This window comes from Bubalus kerabau, chromosome 10, assembly GCF_029407905.1.
Source record: "Bubalus kerabau isolate K-KA32 ecotype Philippines breed swamp buffalo chromosome 10, PCC_UOA_SB_1v2, whole genome shotgun sequence".
NCBI lineage: Eukaryota > Metazoa > Chordata > Mammalia > Artiodactyla > Bovidae > Bubalus > Bubalus kerabau.
The window spans coordinates 93,852,511-93,870,686 of record NC_073633.1 but is presented as its reverse complement, the minus strand read 5'-3'; the positions used below and the strand labels follow the sequence as shown (position 1 = coordinate 93,870,686).

The following is an 18,176-nucleotide window of genomic DNA, read 5'->3' as shown; positions in this document are numbered from 1 at the left end:
CCCAGGTCTCCCACATTTCAGGCAGATGCTTTAACCTCTGAGCCACCTGGGAAGCCCTATCAATGTATGCTGCTGCTACTGCTAAGTCACTTCAGTCGTGTCGAACTCTGTGCAACCCCATAGACGGCAGCCCACCAGGCTCCCCCATCCCTGGGATTCTCCAGGCAAGAACACCGGAGTGGGTTGCCATTTCCTTCTCCAATGCATGAAAGTGAAAAGTGAAAGTGAAGTTGCTCAGTCGTGTCTGACTCTTAGCGACCCCATGGACTGTAGCCCACCAGGTTCCTCTGCCCATGGGATTTTCCAGGCAAGAGTACTGGAGTGGGGTGCCATTGCCTTCTCCACTATCAATGTATAGTGGTTGTCAATACATAGATAGTTGTGATGTTCCTTCTAGTCCATCTTCCTCCCTTTTTAGGCTTTCAGTTCAGTTCAGCTCAGTCACTCAGTCGTGTCTGACTCTTTGTGACCCCATGAATTGCAGCACGCCAGGCCTCCCTGTCCATCACCAACTCCCGGACTTCACTCAGACTCAAGTCCATCGAGTCAGTGATACCATCCAGCCATCTCATCCTCTGTCGTCCCCTTCTCCTCCTGCCCCCAATCCCTCCCAGCATCAGAGTCTTTGCCAATGAGTCAACTCTTCACATGAGGTGGCCAAAGTACTGGAGTTTCAGCTTCAGAATCATTCCTTCCAAAGAAATCCCAGGGCTGATCTCTTTCAGAATGGACTGGTTGGATCTCCTTGCAGTCCAAGGGACTCTCAAGAGTCTTTTCCAACACCGCAGTTCAAAAGCATTAATTCTTCAGTGCTCAGCTTTCTTCACAGTCCAACTCGCACATCCATACATGACCACAGGAAAAACCATAGCCTTGACTAGACGAACCTTTGTTGGCAAAGTAATGTCTCTGCTTTTGAATATGCTATCTAGTTGGTCATAACTTTCCTTCCAAGGAGTAAGCGTCTTTTAATTTCATGGCTGCCGTCACCATCTGCAGTGATTTTGGAGCCCAAAAAAATAAAGTCTGACACTGTTTCCACTGTTTCCCCATCTATTTCCCGTGAAGTGATGGGACCGGATGCCATAATCTTCGTTTTCTGAATGTTGAGCTTTAAGCCAACTTTTTCACTCTCCTCTTTCACTTTCATCAAGAGGCTTTTTAGTTCCTCTTTACTTTCTGCCATAAGGGTGGTGTCATCTGCATATCTGAGGCTATTGATATTTCTCTCGGCAATCTTGATTCCAGCTTGTGTTTCAGTTTCCTTTAAAGAATTAAATCTAATGATGCTTTCACAACCCACTGATTCATCATATTCATTTTACTTCGCTCCTTAGCATAAAATGTATTATAAGAAGTTGAGGAGCTGCAATATTAACTACACATACATATTTATTTTCTCTCTCTCTCTCTCTTTTATGCCAGGCTGTAGATTTTTACTGAAAAGATCCTAAAAATGGTTTCATTCTAACAAATTGCCCAAAAGGACAGCCAACACAGTAAGGTTCATTTGTAAAGTTCAAGAGAATCAGAACAGGGGTTCTCTCTAAATTGCCTTTATGCTTTTTGTCACCCTTAAAAGTAAAGATTTATGTTTGAAAAATAGAGAATGCTGATTTCTTATATTACCATCTGTGTTCTCTCTGAAGCAAAGATCAAGACCTTTTAAGAGTTAGTATTTTTTTTTTTTTTAACAATGCTAACCTTTTTTGTTTTTAAATTCACATTTGACCCTATACTTGCTATAGCTTTGCAGTGAAAAAACTCTTTAGAAGTGAGCTTGGAGGTTGAACTTAAATACCATGCTTCTTGTATTAATGTTAATGGGTATTTTATATGATGTTTAATTCAAAATGGTTAGCTGTGTTGTCTTTAAAATTCAGTATTACCTCATAAGAGATAACCACTTTCCTAATATGTATAACTGCAAAAGTTTACTGATTTGTAAGTAACTTGGCTGCTTTTCCTATTCTTATCTTTGAAATTATTAGGTTGAATCAGAAGAAACTGCCTTTTTAAAGTCAAAAATAGTCAAATATTGGTATCTTCTTGATTCTGCCCAGTAGTTTCTGTTGGATAAACAGACCACTTAATTTCTGGGTTTCTCTGTGACTGCCATTTCTAATTTAGTTCACTTCTTTCTCCAGCGCTGGTCTTGATTCTTCCCCTCAGTCTCTATTCTCTGCTCACCACTGATGATTGTAGTTTGCTGTTGCAGCTGAGTTTATTGGAAGTCCTGCTCTCTGCTTGTCTCAGCCTTGCCCGCGTCTGCTTAGGCTCCCTCGCCCGTTCATCCCTGTCCCATTCATTTGCTAGTAAGTGCCATTTAAAGAGTAACGTACAGAGGCATGTGTGCATGCGTGCTCATTCACTTCAGTCGTGTCCAACGCTCTGCAGCCCTGTGGACTGTAGCCCACCAGGCTGCTCTATCCACGGGATTCTTCAGGCAAGAATACTGGAGTGGGTTGGCAAGCCCTTCTCCAGGGGGTCTTCCTGACCAAGGGATCAAACCTGCATTTCCTCCTCCAGTAAGATTCCTTACTGCTGAGCCACCAGGGAAGCCCAAATTACAGATATTGTTACCCAGTAAAGGGATAAACACTTCAGAGTTTGAAACAGACATAGTTTCTGGCTGTGGTGTGAAAGCAAAAGCACTGAACTGGAATCAGAAAACCTTGATCTTCCTCCTACTGAATGAAAGGCCTTGGAGAAAATAGTTTAACATCTATGGGCCTATTTTGCTGTGTGTAAAGTATAATTCCAGTTGACCTGTGTGCAGTGCAGATATGAGCTGCCCGGATCCACTTATATGTGGATATTTTTCAATAATAAATACTACAGTACTACATGGTCCCTAGTTGGTTGAATCTGTGAATTCAGAGACACCTCCAGCTATTGAGTCTTGACTATAAATTATATGAGGATTAATCCCTGTCTTACTAACGGTCAACTCTAGTACATATTTTTACCATATCCCCCTAAAGTCAGTCAGAATCAAGTGAAATTGAGCTGTTAGTTGCTAATTATAGTAATTCTTTCCTTATTTGGGCATGACTAAGATGCTTAAATATATATTTAGGAGGTAATTTTTTATTGAAGTATAGTTGATTAACATTTAGTTTCAGATTATAGCATGGTGATTCATTATTTTTGCAGTTATATTCTGTTGTAAGTTATTACAAGATAATGAGTATAATTCTCTGTTGTTGTTCAGTCCCTCAGTCATGTCTAACTCTTTGCAACCCCATAGACTGCAGCACACCAGACTTCCCTGTCCTTCACTGAAGTTTGCCAAACTCATGTCCATTGAGTCGATGATGCCATCTCATCCTTTGTCATCCCCCTTTCCTCCTGCCTTCAGTCTTTCCCAGCATCAGGGTCTTTTCCAATGAGTCAGCTCTTAGCATCAGGTAGCCAAAGTATTGGAACTTCAGCTTCAACATCAGTCCTTCCGATAAATATTCTTTCTGGGTTGATTTCCTTTAGGATTGACTGGCTTGATCTCCTTGCTGTCCATGGGACTCTAAATAGTCTTCTCTAGCACCACAGTTCAAAAGCATCAGTTCTTTGGCACTCAGCCTTCTCTGTGGTCCAACTCTCACATCCATACATGACTACTGGAAAAACCAGAGCTTTGACTATACGGAGCTCTGTCCTCAAAGTGATGTCTGCTTTTTAATACACTGTCAAGATTTGTCCTAGCTTTTCTTCCCAAGAGCAAGTGTCTTTTCATACAATAAATTCTCTTGCTTATCTATTTTATATCTAGTAGTTTATATCTGTTAATCCCATAGTTTTAATTTGTTCCTCTCCCCTTTGGTAACTGTAAGTTTGCTTTCTAAGTCTGTGAGTCTGTTACCATTTTGTAAATAAGTTCATTTGTATCACTTTTTTAGATTCTACATGTAAGTGATATCATATAATGTTTGTCTTTCTCTGATTTACTTCACTTAGTATGATAATCTCTAGGTCTATCCATGTTGCTGCAGATATCATCATTTCATTTTTTTTTATAGCTGAGTCATTTTCCATTGGGTGTGAGTGTGTGTGTGTGTCTCACATCTTCATCCATTCATTTCTCAATGGACTACTATGTTACTTCCATGTCTTAGCTATTGTAAATTAGTGCTACTATGAATATCAGAGTGCATATCTTTTCAAATTAGACTTTTCATCATTTCCAGATATATGCCCATATAAGTGATATCACATAATATTTGTGTCTCTCTGACTTGTTTCACTAAGCATAATATTCTCTAGGTCCATCCCTATTGCCACAAATGGCATTATTTCATTCTTTTTGTGACTGAGTGATATTCCATTGTGTGGGTTCATATATATATATTCCACATCTTCTTAATTCAGTCATCTGTGGATGGACACTTGGGTTACTTCCGTGTCTTGGCTGTTGTAACTAGTGCTGATACGAATATTGGGTGCATATATTGTTTCGAATTAGTCTCTCCTTTTTTTCCAGATTCCCAGGAGTGGAATAGTCGGATGATCTGGTAGTTATATTTTTACTTTTTTAAGGAACCTCCATGCTTTGCCTAGTGGCTGAGTCACTTTACGTTCCCACCAGCAGTGTACAGGGGTTCCCTTTTATCCACATCCTCTATTTAGGAGAGAATTCTTTTAAATCTGAACTTTATAACTGCCAATATGAAGGTTGGTAATCTCAACTCTGATGTTCATTAACGTGTAAATAGGTAAACAAATTGTGGTGTATCTTTGGTAAGGAATACTATTCTGCAATAATAAGGATATATAAGTTGGGAATTTTAACTGCCTGTTCCCAGTATCTTCCAGTTATGCATGTGAGTGTTAATTTAGATGTATTTTCTTCTGAGACTCTTCTTGTCAGGGAACAGATGACAGTGAATGGCGAGACTTAACTGTCTACTTCCTTTCGTTACAGAAAACATGCTTAGAATGATATAGCAATAAGTGGAAGTGATGAGGTCTAAATCTCTTGGCATTTCTTCTTTTCCTTGATAATTTTTCTAACAGAAGGTAGTTTGTGGTAAGAAAAAGGTAGCAAGTTGTAAAATAATACAGGAAAAATTAATGTATATGGAACTTAGCAAATTTGTCAGTTTCTTTAAAAATCTTTAATAAGATATCATTTATATACAGTAAAATTCACTAAAGTGTAATTCCATGAGTTTTAACAAATGTATGCGGTCATATAACCATACCATAAAGTACAGAATATTTTCATCACCCCTGAAAAGACCCCTCATACCCCTCTTCCGTCAATCATCTCTCCATTCCCTGGCAACCACTAATCTGTTCTATCACTTTTTAAGAATTTCCTATAATTGGATTCATAGGAGTGTAATCTTTTGTGTCTAGCTTATTTCATTTAACATAATTCTCTGCAGCTCATAATCATTTTTGTATGTGTCAGTTATTTTTATCTTTCTTCATCACTTTTCCTCTGTTTTTCTGAATGGATGGAGCATTTTTATAATAGCATTTTTCATCCTTGTCTGCTAATACTCTGTCATTTCTGCTCTGTTTCTCTTGATTGACCTTTCTCCCAGTTGCTGAGTCATATTGTCCTGTTTCTTTGAATGCCTAAATTCTTTTACTACACATTATGACATTGTGAATTTCACATTATTAGGGACTGCATTTTGTTATATTCATTTATGTAATAATGTTGGACTTTGTTCTTGGAATCAATTGGATCCTCTGAGGACTTGCTGTTGAGGAGTGTTTGGGTGGGCCAGAGCAGCTTTTAGTCTAGGGCTAGTTTAGCTCCACTACCGGTGTGATTCTAAGGTCTTTCCATTTCAGTTGGGGAAAGTAGAAACTGTTCCCAGATCCGTAGGAGTGCTGGGAATTGCTTAATCTGCTGCTTTCTGGTGGATCTCCCCAGGCTCTCATGATTTCTTCTCCTGTGTGTGCAGCTCAGCCCTTTGCCAGAGGCTCTTCTGCAGGCCCCAGAGCTCTCTTGGTGCACTTTCCTCCTCTCCTTTTGTGCTGCCCAGTAAATTCTAGCCACCTTAGCTTCCCCAAGTTCAAAATCTGTTGTCTTCAGCGGACAAGACTAGGTCCCTGCTTCCGGAGCAGCCTGGGAGCTGTCTCTAGGTGGTATGGAGGCAGTTGCAAGACTCACTTCTGGTTTGCTTTCTCTCCAGGAGGACAGTTGTGTACTGCCTGTGGCCCAGTGTCTGAAAACCATTCTTTAATATACCCTGTCCAGCTTTCTGTTGTTTACAAGCAGTTCAGTAAATCCAGTTACAAGAAGTACAGTAAATCCAGTTCCTGGTACTCTTATCACAGCTGGAACTGGAAGTCTCTTATTCTAAATGTAGAGTAAGCGTGTGTTGGTATTTCTAGGGGAAAATTAGAGTATGTTGCTCATCAGTTATCAACATAAATGTAACATACTTTAATGTCTGCTTTAATATTTGTAAGATGTATGTCGTAACTTAAGTGATGTTCTTCAGTGTTCACACTAATCTAATCTATGCTTGTGTTAGCTTCTCTGGTCAACTTAAAATTATTTACATAAAGAGTATTAATTTGGGGTTATTTGTAGCAAACTTACCTAGAGTAGTCTCCACATCAGTGATGGATATGTTAGTGTTTTGAGTCTAAGAACATTTGTTAATCATCTGTATTTCCAGTTGATTGATTTATCTTTGAGCTGTATGATTATATTTTTTAAAATAGGAATCTGCTGGATTTCTCATATATGTGAAAAAATGACCGCAACCTTCCTTATTTGTGAGCAGATTTTGAAAACTGTTGAACAGTTCTTAGCCCTTACAAGCTGATTTTTTGAGTTTGTGTCTTGCTCTGTATAACAGAACGATTGTTTGGGGACATCTGTTTGTAGATCGACGTCCCATAAAGTCAAATATCTAGTCAGTTAGCAGTTCGAAAAATGTATGCCTTAATCCATTTATGTTTAGGAAAGATGAACGAAGTAGGGTTAAAAATATGATGTTTACATTACATGGGTATGCTGCTGCTGTTTGATAGGAGTTTTAGGAAAATGGTAATACAAACTCAAAACTCAAGAAGAAAATGTGGGACTCTCTCTGATCTTATATGTAAAATCATTTGCAGCAAGGTTTTTGGAATGAATATTGAAGTTGAGAGACCTTAATTCTAGTCAGCTGTGCCACTCATTATCATATGACTGTAAGCCAGACACAACTTTGTGAGTCTCCTAATATAAATATACATAGTTATATATTATATACTGTATAAATATTTATATAAGTGGGTTGATAGTAAGTAGCTTACGTCCTGTGAAGGGTGGCAGGGTGCTGAATGAGGTGGCCTCAGTGAACGTGTGTGAGGAAGCTTGTGCCGCTGGTAGTAGTGGAAATACTACTCACTGCACTCTATTTTGTACATTACTATGAAATCTACATACACTCAGCACTTACCATGACAGAATTTACCAAAGCAAGATATATTTGTGTCTTTTTATATTCCATACAGTTTACTGTGCAAAAATTATTTTGTTTCCCTCCCCATGATTTTCCAGGCAAAGAGTGTATTCAGCAGTTAGCCGAAAACGTCAGGTATTTCAGGAGACGTCTGAAAAGCATGGGCTTCATCATCTATGGAAATGAAGATTCTCCAGTGGTGCCTCTGATGCTCTACATGCCAGCCAAAATTGGGTACCTTTTTTTTTTTTAAATTTTGGCTGTGTGCGTAGGCTTTCTGGTTGTGATCCACGGGCTTTTCACCACAGTGACTCCTCTTGTTGCAGAGCAAGGGCTCTAGAGTGTGCAGGCTTCAGCAATTGTGGCACATGGGCTCCGTGGTTTTGGCTCACAGGCTCCAGAGCTCAGGCTCTACAGTTGGGTTGCACGGGCTTTACTTGGCTCCGCTGCATGTGGGATCTTCCTAGACCAGGGATCGAACCCATGTCCCCTGTATTGGCAGGTGGATTCTTAACCATTAAGTCTCCAAAATTGGGTACCTTTTTGCAGATGACAGATCAGCCTCTTATTAGACTTAAGATCTCCCATGATGTGAGACCAGGGTTGTATGTTCTGTTAGGTAAAATTGTCTTGGTCACATTATGTTAACCTTCATTTGCTAGATGTGCCATAGAGTAAACAATGGATTACAGTTTGTAAAATGCATTAACTTGTTAGTCTTTCATTAAACAAACATTTGAGCTAAATGTACTCTTCTAGGGGGTTAAGATGGGTCAGTTAATAAACCACAGAAATAAAAATCCCTGTCTTTGTGGAGTTTATGCTCTACTGGGGCACGAGTCAGACAAACAATAAATAAGGAAATTTGTAATATGTATGTTAGAAGGTTTTAAGTGCCATGGGAGAAAACAGCGTAGGATAGGGGGTGAGAGAGAGTGCCTTGTGGGTGGGCAGATTACAGAATTAAATGGGATGGTCACCCCTGGGTGGGCCTCAGTGGGAAGGGAAGATGATATACGAGCTGGAACTCATAGCTGAGCAAGTTAGCCACTTGGAGAATGAAGCTTCTGTCCAAAGGCCGTAATATGGGAACGTATTCCTTCCACTGCTAGCCAGTGGAAGAGTAGCAGGAGGTGTGAGGGGCTGAAGTGCAGTGCCCAAGAGGGGGGCAGTGAGCCATGAGGTCGGCCGTGTAATTGCACAGTTACCAGGTGTGCGCAGTGCACCAGCCCCTTTGGCTTGTGCAAGGCATATATAATGGAAATCTTTGCCCTGAAATAGCTTTCGGTGTATTTGAGAAGCCCAGATGTATAACAAAACCAAAATATATTTGAAAAGCCGATAGATATGAAGTGGATAAAGGAGTTATCTGCTTAGTCAGTAAAAAAGGCACATCTTTTCAGAGTTGTGAGTTTGGGTCTTAAATTCGAATAAGGATCATTTCTCAGGTTTAAGTGAACTCAGCAGAGAAGCAAGTTTTTTCTTCACCTTTGAATATCCAGTGCCCACCATAGCTCCTGGCACTCAGCAAATGTTTATTAAAATGAATTATTATAGGAGGGGAAATTAAATCAGGGAACCTGGGAGTATGGTGGTCCAGGTGGTCATCTGAAGACGGGATGGGCTGGCCTCACACACACCCAGGAAACCCTGAATGCCAGTGGCAGCTCAACACCTAAATCGATCCAGAAAATGCATGGTCTGGAAGGCTAATACTTGGTCTTTCTACCAGCAGAAAAACGTCCATATTATAGCAGATCCTCCACATCCTTAGTCTTAAAAAATTTTTTATACTGCCAAGCCTAACATTTCAAGGACCAGGCTTAAACTCAAGTTCATTTTGAAACCTCTGAGCCACTGTTACATGTCAGGGACACCTTAAAGCTACCACTGCAAATTACTTTGACAAGCCTTATTAAAAATTGGTCTCTGCCAACACTTATCCTTTCACCTTTCTGTAAAACCTTTTGGGAGAAGACCACTTTAGGATTGAATAGAGTCTTTTTGTAAACTGTCAGCTTTAACTTTCACAGAAGTTAGAAGAAATTCCTAATAGAAATCTCTAGTGCCTTTAAGAGTTTAAATCACTCAGGACAGCAAGACCTTTGTACTGTGTGCTTTATTATTCTTCCTGGTTTCTTGTTTTCCCTTTGCAGCGCCTTTGGACGGGAGATGCTGAAGCGAAACATTGGTGTAGTTGTGGTAGGATTTCCTGCTACCCCAATCATTGAGTCCAGAGCCAGATTTTGCCTGTCTGCAGCTCATACCAGAGAAACGCTTGATACTGTAAGTAGACACTTGCACTTTGATATACTGCTGCTGCTGCTGCTAAGTCGCATCACTCGTGTCCGACTCTTGTGCGACCCCATACATGGCAGCCCACCAGGCTCCCCCGTCCCTGGGATTCTCCAGGCAAGAACACTGGAGTGGGTTGCTATTTCCTTCTCCAATGCATGAAAGTGAAAAGTGAGGGTGAAGTCGCTCAGTTGTGTCCGACTCTCAGGGACCCCATGGACTGCAGCCTACCAGGCTCCTCCGTCCATAGGATTTTCCAGGCAAGAGTACTGGAGTGGTTTGCCAGTGCCTTCTCCGTCACTTTGATATAAATATACCTTATACTAAGAAGGCCTGTGTATCAGGTGAAATCAATCATCTGTTGGGCCTCATGGTCATTGAGCACCTGAGATGGATAGTCACTGGTAGACGAGGGAGCACACAGTGCTGTTTAATACATGGCTGTTAACAAAAAATTGCAGAACTGTTAGCATCACCCACCAGATCCTGTGTGATCAGGGCTCTTGGGAAATTTCTGGCTTCATCTTGTTCCACTCTCTCCTTTATTATAGTCTCTACAACTCTTTATTCTCTTTCTATTCTAGCTTTCTCTTGTAAGCTTTCCCACCTGTTTTTCTGTGTGTGGAAGTTTCTCTCTTGATCCTTCTCTCCCCTTTGTCTGGCTGACTATTACTCATTCATCACATCTCCACGTAGACTTGCTCAAGGGTTTTCCCAAACCCTCTTGCTAGATGTTTCTGAAAATCCTAAGACTCTTGCCTAGAAAATTCTTTACATCTGTAGTTATTTAATGGCAGTCTCTTCCATTAGGTAAGTCTTAAGCAGGAACTAAGTCTATTTTTTTCATTCTGTGTGCCAAGCATATAATAGGAACTCATAATTATTACTGACTATAAAAATTTATGGTCTCTTAATATGTTCTCATCTCTTGGTATTTCTTTAATATGCTATTACCTCACACATAAGACTTCAGACTTTTTAAAGCTTTAAGGTGTTCCTATGTTGGGTGCATTTAGTTCATTTCAGTTTAGTTCAGTCGCTCAGTTATGTCCAACTCTCTGCGACCCCATGGACTGCAGCATGCCAGGCCTCCCTGTCCATCACCAACTCCAGGAGTCTACTCAAACTCATGTGCATTGAGTCGATGATGCCATCCATTGATCTCATCCTCTGTCATCCCCTTCTCCTCCCACCTTCAGTCTTGGCCAGCATTACAGTCTTTTCCAGTGAGTCACTTCTTTGCATCAGGTGGCTGAAATATTGGAGTTTCAGCTTCAACATCAGTCCTTCCAATGAATATTCAGGACTGATTTCCTTTAGGATGGACTGGTTGGATCTCTTTGCAGTCCCAGGGACTCTGAAGAGTCTTCTCCAACACCACAGTTCAAAAGCATCAATTCTTCAGCACTCAGCTTTCTTTATAGCCCAACTCTCACATCCATACATGGCTATTGGAAAAACCATAGCTTTGACTAGACGGACCTTTGTTGGCAATGTCTCTGCTTTTAAATACGCTATCTAGGTTGGTCATAACTTTTCTTCCAAGGAGGAAGCGTCTTTTAATTTCATGGCTGCAGTCACCATCTGCAGTGATTTTGGAGCCCAAACAAATAGTCTGTCACTGTTTCCATTGTTTCCCCATCTATTTCCCATGAAGTGATGGGACCAGATGCCATGATCTTAGTTTTCTGAATGTTGAGCTTTAAGCCAACTTTTTCACTCTCCTCTTTCACTTTCAACAAGAGGCTCTTTAGTTCTTCTTTGTTTTCGGTCATTAAAGTGGTGTCATCTGCGTATCTGAGGGTACTGATAGTTCTCCTGGCAATCTTGATCTCAGCTTGTGCTTCATTCAGCCCAGCATTTCTCATGATGTACTCTGCATATAAGTTAAATAAGCGGGGTGACAATATACAGCCTTGACGTACTCCTTTCCCGACTTGGAACTAACTGTTGCTTCCTGACCTGCATACAGATTTCTCAAGGGGCAGGTCAGGTGGTCTGGTATTCCCATCTCTTTAAGAATTTTCCACAGTTTGTTGAGATCCACACAGTCAAAGCGTTACATCTTCCTTGGGTTTATGCTGTATGGGACTCTGCACTTCCTGGACTTGGGTGGCTGTTTCCTTTCCTATGTTAGGGAAGTTTTCTGCTATTATCTCCCTATATTTTCTTAGGCCCTTTCTCTCTCTCTTCTCATTCTGGGACTCCTATCATGTGAATGTTGGTGTGTTTAATGTTGTCCTAAAGGTCTCTAAAACTGTCCTCATTTCTTTTAACTCTTTTTTCCTTATTCTTTCCACTCCAGTGATTTCCACCATTTTATCTTCAAGTCACTTATCTGTTCTTCTTCTTCATTTATTCTGTTGATTCCTTCTAGTAGAATCACTAATAATAAAAATATTCCTTCTATTTTTCATTTCAGTTATTGTGCTGTTGAACTCTGTTGTTGATATTTTCTAGTTCTTTGTTATACATTTCTTGTACCTTCTTGGTCTGTGCCTCCATTTTTTATTTTTCCTGAGATCTTGGGTCATCTTTATTATCATTGCTGTGAATACTTTTTCAGGTAGATTTCCTGTCTCCAATTCACTGATTTGTCTTCTAGGGTTTTATCTTGATCCTTTGTCTGGAACATATTCCTCTGCTGTCTCACTTTGTCTTAACTTTCTGTGTTTGCAGTCTCCATTATGTAGGCTGCAGAGTTGAAGTTCCTCATCCTTCTGGTATCTGGCCCCTGGTGGCTGAGGCTGGTCTAGAGGCTTGTGCAGGCTTCCTGGTGGGAGGGATTGGTGCCTGCCCACTGGTGGGTAGAGCTGGGTCTTGTCCCTCTAGTGGGCAGGGCCATATCAGGGAGGGTGTTTAGAGGCAGCTGTGGGCTCAGGAAGTCTTTAGGCAGCCTATCTGGTGATGAGTTGGCCTGTGTTCCCGCTGTGTTGGTTGTTTGGGCTGCCGCATCCAAGCACTGGGTGCCTATAGGCTGTTAGGTGGGGCTAGGTCTTGGTGTCAAAGTAGCAGTCTCCAGACTGCTGAGTATTCCCCCATACCTCCACCGCCAGTGTGAGCCACAGCCACCCCTGCCTTCCCTTGGGGACCCTTCCAAGACCAGCATGTAGGTCTGGCCCAGGCTTCTATGGAGTCACGGCTTTTCCCCAGGGCCCTGGTGCATACAAGATGTTGTGTGCATCTTCCAAAATGGAGTTTCTGTTTCCCCCAGTCCTGTGGAGGACTGTAATCAAGCCCCACTGGCCTTCAAAGCCAGATGCTGCTCCTCCCATTGCCAGACCCCCCCACCCCAAGCTGGGATGCCTGACACGGGGCTCAGAACTCTCCTTCCTATGGGAGAAACTCTGCAATGTAATTATTTTCCAGGCAGTGAGTTGCCCACCCATTGGGTGTGAGATTTGATTGTATTGCGAATGTGCCCTTCCTGCCATCTTGTTGTGGCTCCTTTGTCTTTGGATGTAGAATATCTTTTATGATAGGTTCCAGTCTTTTTTGTCAGTGGTTGTTCAGCAGGGGGTTGTGATTTAGAGAGAGGATGAACTCAAGTCCTTCTACTCCACTGTCTTGTCTCCAGCCTCTTTAAGATTTCAGACTTCTAAAAAAAACAAAAGGATTTCAAACTTTAAATAAATACTACTTTCTAAGAGTTTATAGAGCTCTAGAACATGATATTTGCATAAAATTGGTTGATAGAAAAAAAATTAGGTGATAGAAATATCAGAATATTAATTCATGGGAGAGCTACTAATCTTAATATTATGAATGCATGTTTTCAAAAGCTTAATTTTTAAAAACAGCTTAATTGACATTTTAATTTTCTTAACTGCTAAAGATTTTGATTTTTTTGTCCCTATTTCTTCATAGCAAATCTTCTACAAATATGGTATATTCTTAATCATCTGACACTGAAATTGGATTCAATTTATTGATATTATATCTTTGTGTTTCTTCTTCTTTATTTTTTTGAGATTTTTCCGATAGATTTTCCCTTTACTCAAAAATCTTACTGATGAATTTCTTCTTTCATTATTTTTTAACCCAATGATACCAGCTTCTCTTCCATCCTGTTTGGGTATTTAAGAGTTTCAACACACCTTTTAAAAAATAACTGTCATTAAAAGCAGTGACTAAAGTTATTCACTATGTCTTCTAAAAATTTTTACTCCTGATAACTAAACAGATTGATGAAATAACTTAGCTGTAATCAGGTATCTTGGTAGATTTCTATTGCCAATAGTGTGTTTACCAGTTGACAGTTCTGATCTTTTTCTCATAATATCCATTGAAGGATTATTTGACTTTGCCTTCCATTTAGGTTTTTTAAGCATAAAGTATTTTTTTTTTTTGAAACTGCAGGTTTGTTAAAGTCATTTTGTCTTAATGATTTTTTATGGAAGTAAACATGAACATTATGAGATACAAATGAAGTTTCATTTATTAATAGGCCCTGAGACATGATTCTATATATAGGAAATGCACTACAATTCACACTAAAAAACTAACCTTCTATAGCTAATAAATATATTCAGCAAAGTTGCAGAGTAAAAAACACAAAAATTAGTGTATTCTATACACTGGCAGTGAACACATGAAAAGGAGATTAATATTTCATTTACGATAGCATTCAAAAGAATAAAATACCTAGGAATAAATTTAATCAGGGAGGTGGAAGACTTGCATATGAAGCTGTAAAACATTGCTGGAAGAAATGAAGGAAGACTTAAATAAATGTAAAGATAGCCCATATCCATGGACTGGACGATTTAAGTTTATTAAAATGTCAGTTCAGCAAGATCTGTAGACCCACTGCCGTCCCTATCAAAATTACAATGGCTATTTTTGCAGAAATAGGAAAACTGATCCTTAAATTCGTATGGAACAATTTCGTAGGAGGAACAATTTCGTATGGAACAAATTCGTAAATTCGTAGGAGGCCCCAGATCAGCAAAACAATATTGAGAAGGAAAATAGAAGTTGGAGAACTCAAACTTCCCGATTACAAAACTTACTACAATGCAACAGTAATTGGAGCGGTGGAGCACTAGCATAAAGATAGACTTGTAATAAAGATATTCAATCCCAGGAAAAAAAAAAAAAAAAAAGATAGACTTGTAGACCCATAGAGGAGAGTCAAGAGTCAGGAAATAAACCCAAATATCTATGGCTAGTTGATTTTCAACACGGAAGCCTAAGACTGGTTAATGGAGAAGGCATAGTCTCTTCAATTAATGGTACTGAACAGCTGGATAACCACATGCCAAAGAATGAAGTTAGACCCTTACAGCATGGATGAGCCTTGAAAACAGGATGCAAAGTGAAAGAAGACACAGAAGACCGTTCATATGCAGCGTCTAAAACAGGCACATCCACCGGGCCGGAAACAGATCGGTGGTTGTCAGGGCCTAGGGGAAGGAGGAACGAGGATTTGAGTATTTTTTGAAGTGATAATGTTTTAAAATTAGATAGTCATGAAAGTTGTACAACTCTGAATATACCCAGAAGCACTGAATTATGAACTTCTAAGAGGTGAATTTTGTGAATTATATCTCAGTAAAGCTGTTATTTTTAAAAAGGAGAAGAGCAGAATTGTCAGCTTGGGGATGTGCAGCTATTCTAGAATATTCTGTTATTCAAAGACCATATGCAACCCTATAATTAACATGTTTTTTCCCTAAGAACTCGTCTTACCCTGTCATCCAGAAGTTCAGTGTAGACTATTTGTTAACAAACTTTGATACTTGTAATGGTTCCTTATTCCTAATCTAAGCAGGTAACCTCACAACATGGCCAGCAGTTTGTAGTTACGGTTTTCTCTTTTATGTCAGTGAAACGTGTTCATCTGAGATATTTGTTATAGTATCAGTCTACATTCCTTTGGGCTGCGGTGGCTTTCTTGCTCATTTTCTTTTTAAATTGATGAACAATATCATGTTCTTCTGAATATCCTTTACTTTGTGATTTAGTAAGTCATGTGTTGTTTTAAATTAGTAAGTCCTATATCAGAGGTTGGGAGAATAAATGGCTTAAGAGATTCTCTCAGCTGAAATTCAATCTTAAATTGTTTCCATATGGAACTTTTAATTAAACATCTCCTCAAAGGTAGCACTGTTCTGATAGCATATTGAAGTCCAACTCTTACTTGCTTTTTATATTTTTCACATTTGGAGTGAAGAGTATTTTTTTCTTATGTTAGAATAAATATGCAATACTTTTTATTAGTGTCCCCCTCCCCATAAACACTGATTTCTTAAAGGCTAAACTTCAGAACAGTTGAATGTGTCTATTAACTAATAATCAGCTGATTTTCTTTTCTGAGCTAGATGGTGTACATTTTCCTGTGTAATTATCACCCTGAGTGGACAGATGATGTATATGATGTGATGGAGATTTGGAGAGCCACAGTCAGGCAGCTGGGCTTCTACCTTTTCTTAGTCTAATGAGGTAGTGTCCCAGATAGAGCCATTCTCACCAAAGCCGAGCCTATTAGACTCACGTCCACAGATGCCTGTGGAGTGAACGACAGTGCTGGAGAGCTGCCTTGAACTGAAAATGCAGTCTGTGACCTGTGCCAGGTGCTTTTATTAGAAAGCCTTAGAATCTAGGATTTCAGAATTTTGGCCATCTTCAATGGATTGCTCTGAGAAATTCTGATCACATATATCACACATCCCTTTCTTGCATTGTGATTCTCTATTCTCATTCTCTGTGTGCTGCTTTTTGGAAAGTTAACTGTGTGAACTATGATTTGTATACTTTGCTGTATGTATGTATACTTCAACCAGGAGTTGGGTTTTGTTTGTTTTTAAGTATATATAGGAAACAATACACAGATTATGAGGTAAGACTAGTGTAGCAATTAGGAAGAGATTTTTCACTTCATCAGTTGTCTTAGTGTTTTAATTTTTATAAGAAACATATTATCTTTGAAAAATAAAAGAGCAAACTTTACAGACAAGAAAGTTATACTGAGAGTTTTGATGGAAAGACAAGATAGTCTGTCCATGTTAGGATTTGGGGGTTTAAAATCAAACCTGAGTTTAAATGCTGACTGTTCTTTCTTTTTTCTTACTGAGTCTGCACAGCAGTGCATTTGGGGACTTTCTTCATCTCTCATCTAGGAAGCATCCCAATGCCAACTTCTTAGCGCTTTTCTGGTAGTGTGATACCAGAAAGAACACATACTGGAGGATAAAAGGAGAGGTGACAAGTTGTAGCCATCCTGGTCAATTCAGGGTACACACTCCTTCTTCTAGAAGCATGTCATACGTTGATTAATTATACCCTTCATCCTGAATCCCTGCTCTGCACAGCCTGTTCTTCATGGTCAGCCTGATGTCCTTGCTCAAAAACCTGCTTTTTCCACTGCCAGACTCTAGTCTGCTCAGAGCAAATGCACTGGGCATGGTCCCACCTCAGGATAGCCGTGCCATGATGATTTTTAGAAAGGTGAAGCAGCAAGTGTGCCTTCCTCCTCCTGGCTCTGACTCACTCCTGCTGTGTCTTGTGTACTAGGCTTTAAAGGAGATAGACGAAGTCGGGGACCTGCTGCACCTGAAGTATTCCCGTCATCGGTCAGTACCCCTCCTGGACAGGCCCTTTGATGAGACGACATACGAAGAAACAGAAGACTGAGCCTTTTTGGTGCTCCGCTACAGGACCTGTCTCACTCACCCAGGAACTGCGTGTGGCCTCTCTGAGCCAGTGGCAGGAACCACACTTCCGTGGCCATCTCACGTGAAAGACATTTCCTCAGCTACTGACGGCGGCCACCTCCACTCTCAGCGGCGTTTTGTAAATAGTGAGAAACTGCTGCACATCCTTCCTTTGCTACATTTCACCTTTAAAAAAAAAGGGGGGGTGACTCACTTTGCTTTTTTTTGTCTATTAAAAAAAAATGTTTTATTTTATAACTATTCTACTTGTGAAATCACGCTGACCCTAGCCCGTCTCTGGCTGACCACACAGGCTGTTTCGCTCTCGCAGCCCCCTCCCACTCCTGCGCCCGGCCAGAGCTCCTCCTTCCTGGGGAGCAGGTGCCTCTCACTCACCTCCAGTCAAGGTCTCAGAGGCTGCCAGCCTTGGAATCCCTACTGAGCCAGTCACGACACAGTGTTTTAAAGGTGTTTTAAAGGTGACTGAAGTCTAGCCGTGTGAGAAAGGCAGTCAAGACTAACGTTGCCGAAACTGCCCCCCTCCGCTTGGAACTCTCTCTGGCCAGGAGCCTCTGAGGCTTGGTCTTCGTCCGTTTTGTTCTGGCCACCAGAGGATAATCCTCCTTCACCATCAAATGTTTCTCCATAATGGTCACCCTCTGAAGGTTATGTCCAGTTTCTGGGTGTTTCCCAAGCTACGATCTGACACTCCTGCCCCCTCTTTAAGACACGGAGATTGCACCCACTTACCACCCTGGTCAGACCTTGGTGCTGAAGCTGATGCCCAAGCTCTCTGCTCTGTGCAGAGCAGCCC

At 40.5% G+C, this 18,176-nt stretch overlaps 1 protein-coding gene across 1 annotated transcript in view; it reads left to right on the top strand.

Moving 5' to 3' along the window:
- SPTLC2 (serine palmitoyltransferase long chain base subunit 2) overlaps window positions 1-17,620 on the top strand; it is a 96,777-nt gene extending 79,157 nt beyond the window's left edge. The window contains exons 10-12 of the mRNA XM_055538756.1: window positions 7,511-7,646; window positions 9,569-9,698; window positions 17,223-17,620. Coding sequence (XP_055394731.1) covers window positions 7,511-7,646; window positions 9,569-9,698; window positions 17,223-17,342 — 386 coding nt within the window. The 3' untranslated portion in view covers window positions 17,343-17,620. The remainder of the gene's footprint in view (window positions 1-7,510; window positions 7,647-9,568; window positions 9,699-17,222) is intronic.
- Window positions 17,621-18,176: the final 556 nt, after the last annotated feature.